The 18,604-nt window shown below is 53.9% G+C and overlaps 1 protein-coding gene across 11 annotated transcripts in view; it reads left to right on the top strand.

Annotated features, from left to right (window-relative positions):
• Positions 1 to 17,976, top strand: part of PHF21A (PHD finger protein 21A) — a 192,471-nt gene extending 174,495 nt beyond the window's left edge. For 8 of the 11 annotated variants that reach the window (XM_023506352.2, XM_031941304.1, XM_031941305.1 and 5 more), the window contains 9 exons: positions 2,487 to 2,585; positions 2,811 to 2,862; positions 3,239 to 3,318; positions 3,624 to 3,684; positions 6,071 to 6,234; positions 8,681 to 8,836; positions 12,599 to 12,674; positions 13,841 to 13,944; positions 17,530 to 17,976. In XM_023506352.2, coding sequence (XP_023362120.1) covers positions 2,487 to 2,585; positions 2,811 to 2,862; positions 3,239 to 3,318; positions 3,624 to 3,684; positions 6,071 to 6,234; positions 8,681 to 8,836; positions 12,599 to 12,674; positions 13,841 to 13,944; positions 17,530 to 17,784 — 1,047 coding nt within the window. In that variant the 3' untranslated portion in view covers positions 17,785 to 17,976. Of the gene's footprint in view, positions 1 to 2,486; positions 2,586 to 2,810; positions 2,863 to 3,238; positions 3,319 to 3,623; positions 3,685 to 5,975; positions 5,999 to 6,070; positions 6,235 to 8,680; positions 8,837 to 12,598; positions 12,675 to 13,840; positions 13,945 to 17,529 lie in introns of all 11 variants that reach the window. The other 3 variants (XM_031941312.1, XM_031941310.1, XM_031941309.1) reach the window with 1 other exon arrangement.
• The last annotated feature ends 628 nt before the right edge of the window (positions 17,977 to 18,604 follow it).

Below are 18,604 nucleotides of genomic sequence, written 5' to 3'. Positions count from 1 at the left end.
TTAAAGGGGCTTTGATAACAGAGGTGTGAATACAGGTATTTTCATACCTCCAACAAAGGAGATCACACCCCTCCTGTGTCTTCCTGGATGGTTCTTCGCTAGCAGTCTCACCAAGAACACCTCTCAAGTGTCCTCAAGGTGTGCAGCTCTCGTCAGAAACATCATCAGGGATCTCTGATTGCATAAATGTGATTCCATAACAAATCACTTTAAGAGTCACCTCTCCTTAGCTGAACCAATCATCTTCACGCGCAGACACAAAGCTCGTACAGCTTGGTAGAACCTGCCAAGACTTCTGCTTGTCCAGCCTAGTCTTGTGGAACCCCCGGTCAGCTCTGTGCCATGAACCAGAAGAACCAATATGAAAAGATGGCAACGTGGTAAAGGAAAACTACATTAAAAGATGGAGGGATTCTCTTCAAGACCACATCTCCAAAAGACGCACGGGCAAAAACCTCTTGTCATTCACTCATTTGTACAAGGGGAATTTTTCTCTGTTAGATGGGAGGATAGAGGGGGAAAAGAGAGACGAGGTAGAAGTAGTGATGTCCCCAAGGAGGCCAGTGATGTTTAAATGCATAGAAAAGAATAAAAGAACATTCAGAAAAAAGCACAGAGAAACAGAATGGTTTTGAAAGTAATATACGGAATTTATTGTTTGAAATGGAGAATCATAGTTTTATTTTGGGTCCCTTTGTGTTCCGCTTTGTATGGTGATTGATGTCCTTTTGCTTGAAGAGGACCAGAATGATATTGCTATATCAAGGTCCATATAGATCGTTGTTGCATGGCTCGTTGGGTCAGTACGAGCTCAGAAGGTTCCACCACAGCTTGCGCACAAACATTTGGAAAGGCTTATTTTTTGGAAAGAGTGTTAAGTTCAGGATAAAAGAGAATATTAAAAAGAAAGAAAGTCAGGAAAAAAATCCTCATCCTGTAGCCATCCTGAAGCTGTCAGCCAACTGGAGACCTTTCCACCATCACAGTCCTAAAAGCTATCAACTCCTGCTTCTCATTAGGAATAAATTAATAGATAATCTCTACATACAAAAATCAATTTATTTAAGTGATTGTTGTCCTTGTTCAATAAGGAATGGAATGGAAATCCTTGAAGGAGGAAAAAGTCATGTTACATTTATGTTTACAATTTTGTTAACACATTTCTAAACACTTTTGGAGTTTATGGAGTCCACCAATTAAATATATTAAGAAGAGAGGTGTTAAAAATCTGCACTGACCACTCAGCCTGGTGGATGGAAGCTTCCACTGTGTGAGGACCCTTGTTAGCGAGGCCGTGGTCACTGTTATGCAAATGAGCCTGATGGAAGAGCAGAGGTAATGCATCCAGATGCCCAGGGAGCATTTCCCCTGCCTGCCGTGGGCAAGATTGCCCTTCTCTGGGCAATTGATTCTCTTCTCTGGGATGGGATCTAGTTGTGTTTAAAAACCCAAGCAACAGAGCTGCTGAGCTGCTTAGGTCATGGGGGAACCTCTCCCCGGGACCTCCATGAAATGGGTGCTTGCCATCAGCCAGAATTCCCCAGTGAGGCGGCCTTTAAGTAACTATATGCTTTCTCACAGTCCCCCCTTTCTCTAGACATCTGGGTCCTCAGCCAGGCTCTGGACGGAACACTTGTCTTTCTGGTAACTCAGTTCTGTGGCTTGTTTCCTTTCTCTGACTCCCTCCTGTATGTCAACATCCTTTAGTTAAATGGATCCCGCCATCTCCTCCTGCGAGCATCTGCATCTGCCCCTGGGCCCCTCGCCCTCGCCTTGGGGGGTGGACTTGACCAGTTGACTTCTCTAGCCCAGGCTCTCTGGGCCATTGCTCCATTCTCCTGGTTCCTGCCTAGCAAATGACTGTGCTGCTGCTTTGACCCCAAAGTCTGCTCTTTTTTGAGCATTTCTAAGTTATCTGGGGATTTTTTGTACCCCCCCTCACCTAGCCCCCCACGGTCAGCATCCGGTTGGGGGGAGCCCAGAGGAGAGCCTTTACTTCAGCTCTCCCCAAAGCCGGTGTGAGGGGAAAGGCAGAGGCGTTATGGGCATGGAGTGGGCAGCGTTAGGCAAGTGCCATGGGTGGTGAAGGTTTTTTGCACCGGTGCTCGGAGAGACCCCACAGCGCGACGTTCAGAGTGGGTGGTGCCGGCCCTTGATGGGGAAATGCGCTGAGCCCCAGAGATCAGAGAGGGCAGCCCCCCGGCTGCCCTCGGTCACACAAGGATGCTCGTTGCTCATGCTGACTATCCAGACTGCTGCAGGCCCGCATATTTTTGCTGATTGTGCAACATCACATCATACCTGGAAATTTGCTTTTTATTTTTTTTGCTAAAGAAGAATCCATGATAACAATTCCTGGGTTAACATGCTGCCCGTCTGGGTGGACACATCTCCCTGTTGTTGCTGTGGGTGGCAGTGAATGCTGGGCTTGTTCCTTTTCGAGAAGGAAAGAGATTCTAAAGTGGGTGTTTGATTTTTTCTCTCAGACCATTAAGTCGCACACGGAGACGGAAGAGAAGCAGGCAGAAAGTCGGACCATCACTCCACCTGCCGCCCCTAAGCCAAAACGGGAAGAAAACCCACAGGTATCCATCAGGCAGGGCCCTCCCCACCCCCCCTTCCTCCTTCCACTTGCAGGGAGCTCTAGAGCAAGCTCCCTGCCTCCCTCTGAGCCTCTGGGGGTCCTCAGCTCCCCCCGACATGGGGGCCAGAGGGCCAGGGCTTGTCTCCTCCTTGTGCCGGCTCCTCGCTGAGGAGCCCAGGCTGCCCCCGGTGACCCTAAAGTCCGTGTCTCTCTTTCTTTGGCACAGAAACTTGCCTTCATGGTCTCCCTGGGGCTGGTGACGCATGACCATCTCGAAGGTAAGCAAGGGTGGCGGAGCCCTGGGGCCTGAAGCTTCCCTGTGGGCCCCTCCCAAAGCGGCCATAAGCCCTGAGGCCTGGCCCGCACGTGGCGTCTCTGTGGTGGCTTCTGGCCGAGTTCCTCTCCATCCTTCCTGGGACTCCTGGCCATGACTTTGGGAGCGCCCTCTCCTCTCGCCCGGGATCCTTCCTGGCCAGCTCCTCGGTTGGGGTGAGGGGGGCTGCTGCTGAGCCGCGGGCTGTGACTGAACAAGCCCTGCTGGGCTCAGAAGGAGCTCCCAGCCACCCCAAGTGCTTGGCTCCGGGGGCCCGGCCTCCCTTGGAACGGGTGCTCTCCGAAGCCAACCTCTCCTGACCTGCTTCTCCTTCCCCCCAGAAATCCAGAGCAAGAGGCAAGAAAGGAAAAGGAGGACAACGGCCAACCCCGTGTACAGCGGAGCCGTGTTTGAGCCTGAGGTATCGCCGGCAGGGGTTGGGCCCGGGCTTGGGGGGAGCAGGGCCCCTTGGGCCCCTGGCCTGGCCAGGGACTGGCCCTCTAGTTGTTTCCCCTCCCGCACCCAGGACAGGAGCTGGGTCAGGATGCGAGATGTTGTAGCCCTTCTAGGACTGGGGGGGGGGGGAGGGGGCTCAGCCGGGGATCAGCTAGTGCTGAGATGTCCTCAGTTATGGAGAAGGCCCAGGTCCCGCATCTTCAGCTGCTCCCTGCGTGTGCCATGGCCACAACCCCCAGCTCGGCTAAGTTTCCTTTCTGTGTTCCCAAGCGTAAGAAGAGCGCGGTCACATACCTGAACAGCACAATGCATCCTGGGACCCGGAAGAGAGGTGAGTGTCCTTGGGGAGCCCTCCCTTGCTCCTGCTCTGCTCTCTGTCTGTGCCTGGCCCCCTCCCCTCCAGAAGACAGGCCTTTGTTCCTTGAGAGTAGAAGATCAGGGCATTTCTCACAAAGGCGTAAAGGACTTGCTTGAGCAGGGCTTTAGCGGAGCCAGCGCGGGGGCGCGGGCGGGGGCCTCAGTGCCACCTTCCTGCCCCAAGCCCCCCACATGGCGTGCCAAGCACCGTGTGAAAGCGGGCACCACGAGCACCTGGTGGGCAGAGCCCCCAACTGCTGAGGGCTCCATGCCCTGGCCTGCTGCCATCAGGAGGCATAGGGCAGAGAGATGCATTTCTTGTGCTTCAGACTCTGTAGGAAGAGCAAGGGGGTCGTGTGCCAGAAAAGGTCACCCAGATGCTCTCCAGCCATCAGGAGACCCCCAACCCTAATTTTTTGCTCCCAGACCTCACACTTAACGTTCTGTCAGTGGCAGAACTCTCCTGAAGAGAGAGGAGGGGGTTCTCTGACAGCCACGAGACATCCCAGGGTCCCTTTTTCCGTCTGATATCCTGAATCTCAGTGCAGGGAGGGCAGGGGCTGGGCCAGTGCTCTCTCCATCAGTGTTTGCAGACACAGGTGCCGGGCCCGGGGGCTCCCCTGCTCTGTGCCTGCCCAAACCTGCATCGGGGGTCTCTGAAGTGGCACGGAGAGCCGGGGCGGGACACAGAGCCTGGGAAAGACAGGAAACTGCAGAGTGAGTGAGGGGGTCCGGCTGTGTGATTCTGGAACATAGAATCAATGGGAGAGAGGGCTGTGATCCCAAAGAGCCGCCATGGCCGGCTCGAGGTGAGGCTTTCCTCCCTTTTACGACAGATGTATTAGACTGGTCCGAAGCAGGCTTCAGGTCTCCTGCCACCTCCGGCCTGTGAGCCCCTGAGCCGTTCATTTACCCTCTCAGTACTCGGGGCCACTCTCTAGGCCTCGGGTAGCATGGCAGAGTGCCCAGCGGCCCCTGTGGGGCTGAAGCCACGGGTCCGGTCCCTCCCTTCTGTTCTCCGACAGGACCTGGGGGGAGCCAGACCCGAGCCGTGGCCCAGCCTTTAGCCAGGCAGGATAAAGGCTCTCAGGCAGCCCCAGGGAGCAGGAGGAGAGAGTAGGTGCGAGGGTAGCACAGCTGGCTGGTTCTCAGACTGGTTGAATGGTTAGACCTGAAGAGTCGTCATTAATGTGCGATTTCAGCCCGGAAGGAGCCACCCCATGGGGAGCCGTCCTTGGCCCTGCCTGGGGTTTGTCAGTGAACTCGGGTTTGTGAGGCCAGGGGTGAGGAGGAACACGTGAGGTGTTGGGGGGGATCCAGAACTCTGTGGCCCTCAGGAGTGGCCTGGATCCGGGACAGGGGGAAAAAGCAGGAAACTGTGCTTGGATCCAGAGAGCAGTGTAGCAGGCGTGAGCCGGAGGCAGAAGTGCAGAGGGACGTGGACAGGGCGCCGTCTTTCTGACAGACGGCCTGGCTTCGGTGCCCTGCTCACAGGCGCCTGTGCCCGGTCCGGTCCTCCTCTCCTGCCACCTCTACTCCCCGGCTCCGAGGCACTGAGGAAAAGGGATGTGCTTCCTCGTGTCGGGGTCCAGGTGGGGCTGTCGGACCTGGAGCTGCTTTGTGGGACCCTCTGCAGCTGAAGCTCCCACCGCAGGGGCTGCTGCTGATCAAGGTGCCCCTTGGGAGACTCAGAAAGAAACCCAAGACTCACGTTCCAGGGCTCTGTGTGATTTATAGGAAGGGCTGGAAGGTCCCCACTTGGCAGCTGAAATGGGGGAGGGAGAAAAACTCACTGATCCTCAAAAACATCATCTTAGCAGCTACTGTCTGTTTCTACAGCAGACCTTTCCCTGGATCTGCTAAGGGGCGGAAAGGGGGCTCATTTCGTTCGCTTCTGCCCATTGGGTGCGGGAAGGACGAGGTCAGTGGCAGCCAGCCCTAGGACTGAGGGTGTGCTCGGCCCTTGCTCCACCAGATCCGTAGTAGTGGAGTAGAAGGGGGGAGAACATTTTCTCTGGATCCTCAGCTGTGAGCTCCCCGCTGGGTCATGGCCCCCTTTCCTCCCTTGAATGCAGGGGCCCCCAGGGCCTCGTTCTGAGCCGCCCCGGCCCTGATCCGGCCACATAGCGCAGGTCTCCGGGTGTCCCCACTGCTGTGAGGGTCACCTTGGTGTTTCTAATGACATGTAAAGCTCAGCTTCTCTGCCTCCCTTTGTGAGTGTTGTACTAATTCCTGTCTGCTCCCTCACTTCCTTTTCCATGCTAGCCAATGAGGATCACTGGCCAAAGGTATGTAAGATCATCTTCCCCTCTCTCCCCTTCCCTCCCCCCCCCCTTTTGTTCCCTTCTCTCGGCATGTAGGTCGTCCTCCAAAATACAATGCGGTGCTGGGCTTTGGAGCCCTGACCCCAGCATCCCCCCTATCCAGTCATCCCGACTCCCCTGAAAATGAAAAGACAGAGACCACATTCACTTTCCCTGCACCTGTCCAGCCTGTGTCCCTGCCCAGCCCCACCTCCACAGACGTAAGTAACCTCCGCTTTCTCTCTGAGAGCTCCCCGCGGGGGCAGCTGCTCTCGGGGGGCTGCCTCTCCCTGGGGGGGGGGGGCGCCCCTCCCTCGGGGGCCACCTCTCCCTCAGCTCAGTCTGATCACCCACGTGTGTCCCGTGGCCTCCCATGGCCCTGGCCGGGTCCTCCGCCTCCCCCAGGGAAGCCAGACTCGGGTGCCTGAACTTGGTTGCTCAAAAATGGCACCGACCGGTCAGCCAGTTTGGCTCATAGAAGGGTTTCCCTGCTCACCCCCACTTCAGTTGGAAAACAGCCACCTAATGCCAGCCCCTCGTTCTCAGAGGGTCTCGCGCCCTGTTTGATGTGGCTGAAGGCAGCCCTTTGGGGCAGGGAGGGTCAGACATGGGTCTCTAGGGAGACTGTGCCCCACTTCATACCCATAACACCGCAGACTGACCTGCCTGCTGCTGGATCCCACCTAGACCAGGAGCTTCTCTGAGACCGGCCTTGGGCAAAATGCCCCCAGAGACGCCCTCCTCTAAGATGCTGGGCTTGCAGGGTGGGCTCTGACAGAGTCCCCAGAGGCCAGGAAACGAGGGGCAGGCAGCGAATGCCGAGGCTGAGCCGCCTCCTCGGGAGGCACTGGCCGCAGCAGGAGCCTCAGGGGGAAAGTCTGCGAGGCCCCTGGCACGGAGCAGCCCAACTCTCACCCCTCTGTCCTGTGGCTGAGCACTTAAAGAGACCCCAGCCCAACCCAGATGATCCCATGGCCAGAGGGGCCCACGAGCTCCTGGTGGGAGCCCCAGTCAGGGGCAGGTCCCTGGGGAGAAGCCCGTGCTCTGTCTGCTCACGAGCCTTGGGGGGCACTGAACTCAAAGGCCCGCCAGGAACATCCCAGACCCAAAGCTTTGGCCCCAAATCCCTGGTCCCGCTGCTCTGAGCCCCCCCTCCACCACACCAGTGGGACGGACTTTTTGCAAAGATACACTGGCTCCTACTTTACATTTCCCCCTATGGGGGCAGAGGCAGAGCTCTGGCCCTCTGCTGGCGGGTGACACGGAGAGCGGGCACTGCCCAGGGAGCCTGGGCAGCGCTGGGTGTGTGTGTGTGTGCATTATACCGAATGTGTGCACATGTGGGCTGTGTGTGCCTGTGTAGGTGTTGTACTGAGTGTGTGTGTGTGTGTGTATGTGTGTGTGTGCATGTGCTTTCACCACCTGATAAGGAGGCCGCGGTTGGGGCCGTCCGGGCTGACCCCTCCCCCAGTCCCCTTTTTGATTCAGAGCAGTGGTCCCCAGAACGGAAGCCTTTCAGCTCCAGAGCAGGATTCCTTGGGCTTCCTGGCCAATCCTTGTGCTGAGAACCTTATAGGGGTCTGGGAGCCCCCCCCCATTGTGTGCTCCTCCCAGAGACCTCTTGGGGGGCAGCATCCCCCTGAGGGAGGAGGAGCCCCGGCAGGCCTAGCTCTGCCTCAGACTCTTGGCTGTCTGCCCCACAAAGTGGCCGTGCCCCAGGCCCACACCTCCCCCCTCTTCTTGGACCTGCAGGAACCGGTGGTGGGCATCAGTGCTGGGAGTGGGCGGGTGACCCTCAGAGGAGCCCTCGGGCAGGGGCGGCCCAGGAGCAGAGCCTCAGTAGCCCCTCACCTGGCCGGGCCCAGAGACCCCATTGCCTTGTTAACAAAGCTGAGCCCACTGCCCGCTGATCCTCTGGGGACTCTGCGCATCCAAAGCACCTGGGAGAGCTCAGAAAACCAGGGAGCTTCCTGCCCACAAGCGGCCTCAGGCTGGGGCTCCTCCAGCCCTCTCCTGTCCCTGGGGGCAATCCCTGGACGGGCCAGTAGCTTGGGGAGCCCATCCGCTGGGTCAGTGCGAAGCCACCGCTGACCACTGACCACAGGCTCAGGGAAGGGGGCGCCATGTCCCGGCCGGCTCTGGGGCTCTGGCCCCTGCTGGGCCTCGGAGCCCGCTTGCCCTCCTCTAGCCTCAGGGGCCATGTCTTGACACTAAAGGCAGGGATGAGTTCTCTGGGGCCCTGAAAGGGGAAGGGATTTGGGCTGGGAAGTGACAGCCCTGCCCCAGCACCAAGGAGGACTTCAGAACTTCAGGTTCAGGGACTTTTGTCTCCCCTCACAAAACGCTAAATACGAGGGCACTACTTTAAAAAATGCAACCTGGGGCTCTTGGACTAGAGTATTTGAAAACTGTTTTGGCCCCTTGGGGACACCAGAGCTTCACAAAGGCGTCTGGGTGGCCCATCTGCTGTGCCCAGGGTAGGTGGAGGGTGAGGGGAGGAGAGAAGAGGGGGGCAAGAAAGGGAAAGAGCCTGGTGCTCTCAGCTCCCTTGGACCTTGGTGAAAACTCTGCCCCTACCAGTCAGATGGGCTAAAAGAAAATCAGTTTGGTCGTGAATATCAAACGTCACCATTTCCTTTTCTGCCCTCTCTCACTTCACTTTCTTAGGGTGATATCCATGAGGATTTTTGCAGCGTTTGCAGAAAAAGTGGGCAGTTGTTAATGTGTGACACATGTTCCCGTGTGTATCACCTGGACTGTCTGGACCCTCCTCTGAAAACTATTCCCAAGGGCATGTGGATTTGTCCCAAATGTCAAGACCAGGTACTGTGTGAGGGGCAGGGAAGTGCTCCGGCGTGGCCGGGCTGGCTGTGTGCACAAAACGCGGCTCCTTTGTTTGGAACCAGCTTGCTTTTGATAGTGATGGACGAGAGCACCCCAACACACACTCACACACACACACTCACACACATGCACACACACTCACACACACATGTGTACACACACTCACACATGTACACACACACATTCTCACACATATGTGCACACACACATGTGCACACACACTCACTCACACACAGAACCCATTAGAATGCTCCCTGCTATTCTTTTGTGTGCTGAGCTGGTGCTCTCATCCCCCCACTCTTCACAAAATATTCATTTACGTCTATTGTTCCCTCTGAATTTTTCCAGCCTCTTCCTGAGATTTATCCATGCCTCCAGCTCTTAATGGAAAAGACATGTGCTGACCTGTCACTGTCTTTGTCCCCTTAAACTATCAGCACACACAGCACTCTGTCCTATTCTCTCTAATACACATTGCTCCAAGAACAGCTCTTAAGGCAGTGTCTGAACCTTCTGTGTTTGTTCAACTCCCGCCAGAAACAAAATCCCCCCAAAGAAATGCCCAGGTAATTGTTTTGGAAAAGAAACAGCGGGTCCATCACATACCTCCACTGGCACCAGTTTCAGGAAATGAGTTAGAAAGCACTATCTCAATTTTCCACAACTGAAACCCCCGGAGCCTGAATGAATTCTTATTGCCCCAGAAGCCAGAAAAGCCCAGGAGTACTTTGTTTCAGCTCCCAGAATTCCTGGCTAGAGAAAAACTCTTCTTTTAACCTGGTGCCAGTCTAAGTACACTAGGATGCTCCCAGATCTTACCAAGATGGTAAGAGAGAGTGGAAGGCTTGAATGGGAGGCCCTGACCTCTCATCTCATCTTTCCCTCATGTCTTTTTAAGGAAAAACTCATTGTCCAAATAGCTTCCTTTTAGCACAGGGCTGATACATCAATGTTTTAAGCACATTGATCCTAGAAAAAAGATATTTTATATTTTGAGCTTTTTAAAAATAAATTTCTATTGATAGTCTTGTTTCTTGTATCACATAGTGATCCCAAACGTCCTTTCCTTTTCCTTCCCCTCCCAGAGTGCCATTCCATATAACAAATAATATTTCTTGAGAGAAAAAAATCAGTCCAATTGATGAATACATTGAAAAGGTCTGAAAACATATGCAGTGTGCAACACCTGTGGACCTCCCCCTCAACAAAGATGAGGTTGGGGATAACTTCTCATATTTCTTCATTCAAGTCCAGCTGGGTCTTATTGATAATTTTGTTACATTTTTTATTTTGATTTTTTTTTGGTGTATTGTGACTTTTTTTTTTTTTAAATGTACATCTTGACTCTGCTGACTTCCCTCTACATCAGTTCTTGTAGATCTTTCTGTGATTCTCGGTGTCCATCATTTCTTACAGCACAGCAATATTCCAGTACATTTAAGCACCAGAATCGGGTTAGCCATTCCCCAATTGATTGGCATCTATTTTGTTTCCAATTCTTAGCTGTTTTTCATGAAATGTGCTGCTGTCAATATGTTGGATTATATAGGGAATTTCTGTATACCTCTGGCTTCCTGTGGATATAGACCCAGTAATGGAGTCTCTGGTTCAAAAGATATGGGCATTTTAGTCTTTTCACTTGCTTAAGTCCAATTGTTTTTCAAGTGGTTGTGCCATTTCACAGCTTCACTGGCAACGTATTGGTGTACTTATCATTCTATAACCTGCTGGTATTTCTTTTCCAAAACACAACCAGGTGATAAAAGAGTTCAGATCTTTTATTGTGTCCTACAATATAGCCCGGTTAGCTCAGGCCCATCTCTCCACTTGGTTCTAAGAGCTCTACCCAAATGTCTCCAAATCCAAAGGTTTGTCCTTCTGACTCCACCCAGCACCAAGGTAGAAGATACGATGAATCTCTCCTGCCTCAAAGATAGGGCTTGTAGGTTTTCCTGCAGAGTGCTCCTCTCCGACTCCTGGGAATGCTCCCAAGTAAAAACTCTCTCCCAAGCTCTAAGAGCTTCCTGTATATATATTATATATCATCTCCCAAAGGTTAACTCCGCCTTCTGGAGGGAGAGGGATTCTGGGTTATCTCCCAGAGTGCTCTCTGGCCCTAAGGGAGGTGTGAATTCGGATATCTCATACTAAACCTGAAATCTCCCAAACGTGTGAACTCCATTGAGTACTTAGATACTTATGAGCTCTCTAAAGGTGTGAACACAAGCATCGTTTCTATCAGTTGTACTTAGTACCTTGTTTCAAGTTCTGGCCCAAAATATCTCCTTCTAAGATCAAATCAATCATGTTGAACCATGCCAAATTGGATAATTATTGTCTCTATCAACTCCAATGGCTTAACAGTTTGTAAAGATTCCAACAATAACCCTTCTTGACCATTTTTACCAATTTGTACATTATGAAATGAAGCCTCAGGGTTGTTTTGATTTGCATTTCTCTTATTAGTGATTTAGAGCAATCTTTCATGCAATTATTATACCTCTCAATTCTTTTGAGAACTGACTATTGTTGTCCTTTGACCACTTATCTATTGGGGAATGGCTACTAGTTATATACACATACATACATGCACACTCATGTCACGGACACATATGTACACATATGTCTATACACACATATATGTGTTAATCATATATTTTGGATACAAATCTTTTATCAGAGAAATTTGATAACAAAGATGTTTTCCTGTTTGACCATTTCCCTTCTTCTAGTTGTATTAGTTTTGTTTGTGCAGAAACTTTTCAGTTTCAAGTAATCGGTTATCTATTTTATCTTTTGTAATCTCATCTGTCCTTTGTTTGGTTATAAATGCATTGCCTACCAATAGCCTTGAGTGACTTGTGATGTTTTTCTTCTAATTTTTTATTGCATTATTTTTAATATTGAGATTATACATCCATTTAAAATATATTGTGGAATGTGGTGTAAAGTATTGTCTCTAAGCCTAATTTCTGCCAAACTGCTTTTTAATTTTCCGAGCAGTTTTTTTCAAATAAGGAGTTTTTTCCTAGGTAATTTATATTTTCCACTTGATCAAGTCTGAGTTATGGAGTTATATTGTGTATTTTTTAAAGGGAAAATGTTGAAAATCGAGAGAGAAAAACTAAGTTAGGCCACGTCTAATCCTGCTGTTGATTGGTAACATCACACCAGTTTATCAGTGTCAGTAATGGGATCTCTGGAGTAAGAGAAGGTGGGGTCCTCTCCCTATGTGCTGCATTGTTGGGAGGCTCAGAAGGCCTCCTGCTTTTTGTCTGTCAATCTATAGCAGTGATCAGGCTTTCCCTTTCCTTTCAGAAGCTCAATGCTTCGTATTTAACCTACTTGGGATTACTACTGTCTAGGGGAAAAGGGAGGTGAGGAGGGAGAAAGATTTGGAACGCAGTTTTGCAAGGGTGAATATTGAAAACTGTCTTTTCATGTGTTTGGAAAAGTAAAAAAGCTATTATTAAGAAGAAAAAAGAAAAAGTTCAGTGCTTTCCTGAGGAGAAGTGAAGGCCACTGAGAGACTTGCCTAATTTATCATCACAAACTGGTGCTTGTGAGAGAGACATAGGGTAGACCCAAACAGCGATGTTCCTCCGTCTTTACGGCAAGTCTGGAAGGTGCAGTCTCTGGGAGGTTAATGTCCACCGGTTGCCTGGTGCGGTTTTTGGTGTGCATTTCCCATCCTTGAAGTGAAATTCTGATCATTGGAATGTTTTTGGCATTTGCTTTCAGATGCTGAAAAAGGAAGAAGCAATTCCTTGGCCCGGGACCTTAGCAATTGTTCATTCCTATATTGCCTACAAAGCAGGTAAAGAATGTCAGTGACCTCGTTGCAGCCTCCCCAGTAGGAAGATACACTTATTTTTAAAAGTAAAGCGAACTTGTAAAACGAAAAGTTTTTAAATGAAAGAGATGATAAGTTTGGGGAAGAGGCAAGAGAGATGATAACCTATTAACCTAGAGCCATGGTTTCCAAAAACTCATTACCGTCTCCGATGCAACAATGATGATGTGAGGTGCTGGGATCCCCACCGTTAAGAAACATTCGCCTAGTCAGGAGGTTCTGCAGTAGAGGCAGGGATCGGTGTTTGCTGCCAACTGGGGAGCCAAGGGCAGACCTGGGAGGGAGGCGTTCTGGGCAGGAGGGAAGCTGGCCCATGGTGACCACAAAGCCCTGGGTGTGAACCGTGCCTGCTGCAGAAGCTGCTCGGAATTCCAGGAATAGGGATCTGTATGATGGGAGGGAACAGGAGTTCTAAAGTCAATTTGAAAAATTAGTCTTAGAGGAGGGCCTGGAAGGAGAAGGAACAGCTAATCAGACTGCTATCTGTTCTCAACGCCGGGTCTCAAGCTTCTTTTCTTAAAAATTATTGAATACTCTTGGCCTTATGGATCCTCCTCAAGTATGTTGGGGAGCCCTCAGGGTCCTTGGCCCACTCTTTAAGAACCAGTGCTCCAGCTGAAAGGCGAAGGCCCACATTTAGGGTGGTTTCCATGCAAATTAAAAAGGAGGGCTAGGTCTGAGAGGGCTTAGCTGTGACAGTCAAGATCTGAGAGCTGATGTCATCAAAGGAATCTGGGATCATTATGAGACCTGGTAATTAGGAGAGCCAACTGTCATCAGCAACAAGGGCAGACCTAGGGGAAGGGGGAGACTTTGTTTTCAAACGGTGCTCGGCTGAGTAGTTAAGAAGCCAGAGCTCAGGCAAGCAGCAGCACCAGGGGCCTGCCCAGGCCTGTCCTCGGGGACAGCCTGTCCCGGGGGAGCCCCGGGTCCACAAAAAGGATCCCCCCCATGGCCTGGGCCTACATGGCCTTGTGCCCTCCTGCAAGCCCACCCCCCTGGGAAGTCTCAGGGTGTTCAGAACAAGAGTGAGGAGATCCTCGTCCAGAGGTGGTGGCCATAAGAGCTCTGGGAAAGGGAGCGTCTTCTCAGAGAACGCTTTCCTAAGTCTGTTCCCCTTTCTATTGCAGCAAAAGAAGAAGAAAAACAGAAACTGCTTAAATGGAGTTCAGATTTAAAACAGGAGCGAGAGCAGCTGGAGCAGAAGGTGAAGCAGCTCAGCAATTCTATAAGTGTAAGGAGACCTCGTTCACTTGCTAACTAACACGTCCCAGGTCTCAGTGGGCTTGAGAGGGCTCTCTCTGGCTGGGCCAGGGGCTGGGGAGGCCCCAGGACAGGCTGGCCCCTGCTCCGTGCAGTCATGGGATGAAGCCCTAGGTGGGAGAGCAGTTCAGAATGTGGCCCACTCACTCCTAGCCCCAAGGAGTGCCTGATTTCATGGAAGGTGCGTGGGCTAACCTCAGCAGGTCTGACGGGGCTGGGAGGGAAGAGTCCCCCTTACAAGTCAGAGACAGAGGGCAGGGTCTGAGAGTCAGGGGAGCTTGCGGGGGGGGGGGCGGCAGCTCCACAGGTGCATTAGGGGTGTCCAGACTTTGGGGTGACAATTCAGACCCCTTGAAGGAGAGCTGAGTGGATCAAAGATGTCGGCCCAGCTCCCTTGCTTTGCCACACATTCTCCAGGGTCACACCACATCCTCCCAGTAGCTACATTTCTAAGAGATCCTTCCCAAGAGATCGCTCTCTGACAGACAGTGGGGCTGCAGGAGTGGGGGCGGCTCCCCGGTGCCAGGGGCTTCCCCAGTGCCGAGAGCGGCTCCTGTGGAGGGAGCAGAGAGGAGGCAGAGGGCACAAGTGCATTTTAGGGGAGTTGGAGAGAGGCAGAGCCAGGGGAGCAGCTGAGGACAGCAAGAAGGGGCAGAGGCAAGGAATAGGAGGCTAGGATCAGGGAGGGGTCAGACACTCTGGTTAGGAAGGAATGGCCAGAGGTGGCTAAGGGGGAAGGGCTGGGCTGAAGCTGATGGAGGACCACTCACTGAGCCGGAGGGAGGCCCCCAGCACGTGGTGGGGAGGAGAGGGCTGGGCGGCCGGAATCACCTGGTCGGGAAGCTGTCTTCAGGTGTGAAGATGTGGTGAGAGTCAGGAAGGGCCAGGGCAGAGCCGGGCGTGGGGACCCATCCGGAACCTGTGTGGGCAGGGCAAGGGGCCCTGCGAAGGAGAGGCAGGACCGTAGAGTAATCCCTGGGGACAGAGCCAAGCGCTGCTCCTCCTTCGTAGGCCGGAGAACAACCTTTGAACTAGAGACAACCACAGGGCTGTGGCCAATAGATCTCCAAGATAAAGATCCCCAAAGGGCCGCTCCTCACTGAATACTGATGGGTGGGATAGCGAGCCGGGCCAGCGGTCAAGGCTGGGAAAAGTACCCCAAGCAGTGGGTCACAGACCCTAAAGCTGCAGGCTGGAGTCAGAAAGGCCCAAGTTCCAGTCCACTCTCACTCCCTTCCTAGACGTGTGACCCTGCGCAAGTCACGAGCGCTCTCTGAGCCTGTTTCCTCAATGGTCAAATAAATGAACAAACGGGGGTAATGAATGTTACCTAACTCAGGTTATTGTGAGAAACAAGTCAAGTGTGTGTAAAAGACCCACAGTAGGCACTTAATAAGTGCTAGTTTTTAAAAAAGGGAAAAATGGCGCTCGCGCACTATCGGCCAAAACTCTGGGACACAACATGGAAGGAACGGTTAGCGGACAAAGGGAGCAGTGGCTGCAGAGAGCCAGCGTGGCCTCGGCGGGAGCCACCGGAAGGCCGCCTTCCTCTTTTAGGCCGAGTCCCTGAGTCAGCGGTTATGCGGAGTCCTTTTGATGCAGTTTAACCTAAACTTCACAGGGCAGCTAATGAAGCCGCTCATCCTTCTTAGGGAACACAAAGGCTGATGGCGGAGATAGGAGTTAGACATCACTGAGTAAAGGGCTCTCCAAGGAGCAGTCGTTAATGGTTTGCTATCTGCTTGGCAGGGGGTCTCCCCAGGGGTCTCGAGCCTCGCCGCCGGTTTGCATTTGTACCAGTCTCTCAGGTTCTCTGCAGAGATCAGACTGGGAGAGATTTGGGAGGGATGAGACTAACATGGGGAGAATCTGGGTTAAGATGAAATCTTGACAGGCTAAGAAAGTGAGAACTAAAGGATAAGATGAAATTGAGTTGGGTCAAATGGAAAGTTGTATTTGGTTTCAAAAATCTCAGTATTAGAGCAGTTCAGCAAGCACCTCTGAACTTTAAACTTTTAGTCATCTTCCTAGAAGTGATCATCAGACTCAGAGAGCCAAGGAGGTTATCAGGAGAGAGTAGAAAGAGAAAGTCCAGGAAAGACGGCACCTAGTGGGGTCCCCGGGCACAGGGCATATATGGATGAGACAGAGAACTTGGGGCCAAGGCCACATTGGCTCCTCCATCACCCTGAAGAGAACCTAGCAGTCGAATGGTAGAACTGGGGGCCAGGCCATCAAAGGGTGCGAGGAGCGTGAGAAGGGAGGTCTGGGGGTCACTCTTCTTTCTGGGAGTCCCTCTTCTTTCTGGGAGTCCCTCATTCTCCTCCAGCAGCCCAGGAGGAAGGGGCTACTATTGCCCTGTTTTATAAATGAGGAAATTAAGTCAGAGACTCTGTGACTTGCTTAGGGTCAAACCGCAAGTAGCCGTCTGGCTGCAGGCCCAGTTCTGGACACTGTGCTGCCCAGCCGCCCTGAGGGGCACGGAAGAGGGTCACAAGAAGCTTGTCTCACAAAGACTGTGGCTAGGACGGCCATGCCGCTCGCTGTGAGGTTGGGCTCGGTGGCCGGGAGGTGCTCAGGATAGCAGGAAAGGCAGAGGGCCGCGCACATGGCCTGTGGTCCCCGGGCCGGCCGGCCTTTGTCTGCGGCGCTCAGCCAGACCCTCGGAGGGAAGGCTCAGCCGCCAGTGGCAGGCCAGGCTGGTTGGCAGAAACAGCGGTCCTCGAATCGCTGCCTCGCACAGAAGGGCCCCTTTGGCCAGCGTTGCTCCAGAAGGGAAGAAGCGGGGCCTCTGGGTGGAGCCACAGAGGTCGCTGGTGGGCTGGATGCTTCGTGAAACTGTGGAAAACGCTCCCCGAGGGCAGGAGGCACAGACAGGGCCGTGACCCCCAGGGAGGGTGAAGGGGGTGTCTCATGCAGGGCTGGGCCGCCATGTCCCGCTTCGGGAGGGGGCGGCGTGAGAGCCCCTGCATCTGGGGCATCCTGGGAACAAGTCGCTGCAGGGGGGGGGTGGGGGCTGAGAGTGCTGCGGCCCCAGGACGTTCCCCGGCCAGAGGCAGAACCAGAGCTGCCTGGAAAGCAAGGCCTTGGGGACTGGGCAAACCTACCTTGGCTGGCCTGGGGCTGGTTCCCTGGGCCCAAATGTAGCCCTCCCGGCTCTGCTTCCCCATCACGTGACTCAGCCCGTCTGGTCGTGGCAGGCAGGGAGCTATGCCCTGGGGACACGGTCATTAGGCGCACAGGGCCAGCGGGAAGATTAGCAGGGGCACTGGGGGGGCAGTGGTCAGAGCAGAAGTGGCAGAGTCTGCCCACAGCCGGGTCTGCCCATGAGGGCTGAAGGGCCCAGCCTGGGGGCCTGGTCCTGGGCAGAGGAGCATGGGGAGGGAGAGGGGAGGAGGAGAGCAACAGGCTGAGCCCCTACACGCACCCTTGCAGCTCCAGGCCCTGCCGGCCTGACCTCCATGTCTAGTGGGACTGCCCACCCCCTTGGGCCCCCCACCCCCGCAGGGCTGGGCCCGCCCACTCAGTGCCCCTCGTTCTCCCTCCTTTGCTACAGAAATGCATGGAGATGAAGAACACGATCCTGGCGAGGCAGAAGGAGATGCACGGCTCCTTGGAGAAGGTCAAGCAGCTGATCCGCCTCATCCACGGCATCGACCTGTCCAAGCCCATGAACTCTGAGGCCGGCTCGGCGGCCTTGCCCAACGGCCCGGACTGCACGCCCCCCGCCCCCGCCGCGCCCTCCACGCCGGCGCCCACGCCCTCGCCGGGCTGCACGCTGAACTGTAACAAGGGCGAAGAGACTAAATAACGGGGCCCGGCCGCGGGCCGGCGGCGGAACCCCGAGCACCAGAAAAGCCGAGCCGGGTTTCTTCTGGGAAGGGCAGGATTCCTTTGGCGAAAGCTTCGGTTCCAGAGGGAGAAGCCGCTTGTGCCAGGTGGCGCCGGAGCCTGCCAATCGATCCTCCTTATTACTGTGTGTACATGCAAAGTCTGGACCGCATCACGTGAAACAGTGCCAGCTGGGGGTGCTCTGCCAGCACCGTGCCAAGTGAAATCTCTATTTACTCTCTCTATTCTACACCAGTGTGTGCCTGCAGCAGCCTCCACAGCCACGAGGGGTGGGCCGGGCTGGGCTGGGGAGCGGGAAGAGGCCGGGGCAGGTTTCAGACCCTTATGGCTGAGCCGTCGCTTGGGTGGGGAAGAGAGGTCCAAAGAGCGCGTGGGCTTTCCTGTCCGAGACTCTCACGACTATAAAACCAAAAACAACAAAAAAAGGAAATCCAGATGTAAGCAATCGCAGTGCCCAGAAGGGAGGGAGGGCGGGAGGGCGGGAGGGGGTGGGCGCAAGGGTGGGAAAAGTATATCAAATAAGCAGTATTTAATACCGGTGGCAGAGGGAGGGGGGCCGGCCCGGACGGCCACAGCCAGTGGCCCCCAGGCCCGCTTCTCCCCGGCGCCCGGCCCCCGCCCCACCTCCTCGGGCTTCCCCATCCTTCCGGAGCCCCCTGGATCTGCCCGCTGCACTTTCTGGGGGGCTGGGGCGGGGCGGAGCAAGCGGGGCCCCCTCCCCCGAATCCGGGCGGCGGAGGCCCGGGAAAAGGCGGATCGGTGATTTTACTTGAAACAGA

The sequence above is a fragment of the Sarcophilus harrisii genome, chromosome 6 (assembly GCF_902635505.1).
Source record: "Sarcophilus harrisii chromosome 6, mSarHar1.11, whole genome shotgun sequence".
NCBI classification, from domain to species: Eukaryota; Metazoa; Chordata; class Mammalia; order Dasyuromorphia; family Dasyuridae; genus Sarcophilus; species Sarcophilus harrisii.
Note: the sequence above shows the minus strand (reverse complement) of the source record. Positions and strands in the feature narration are given on the sequence as shown.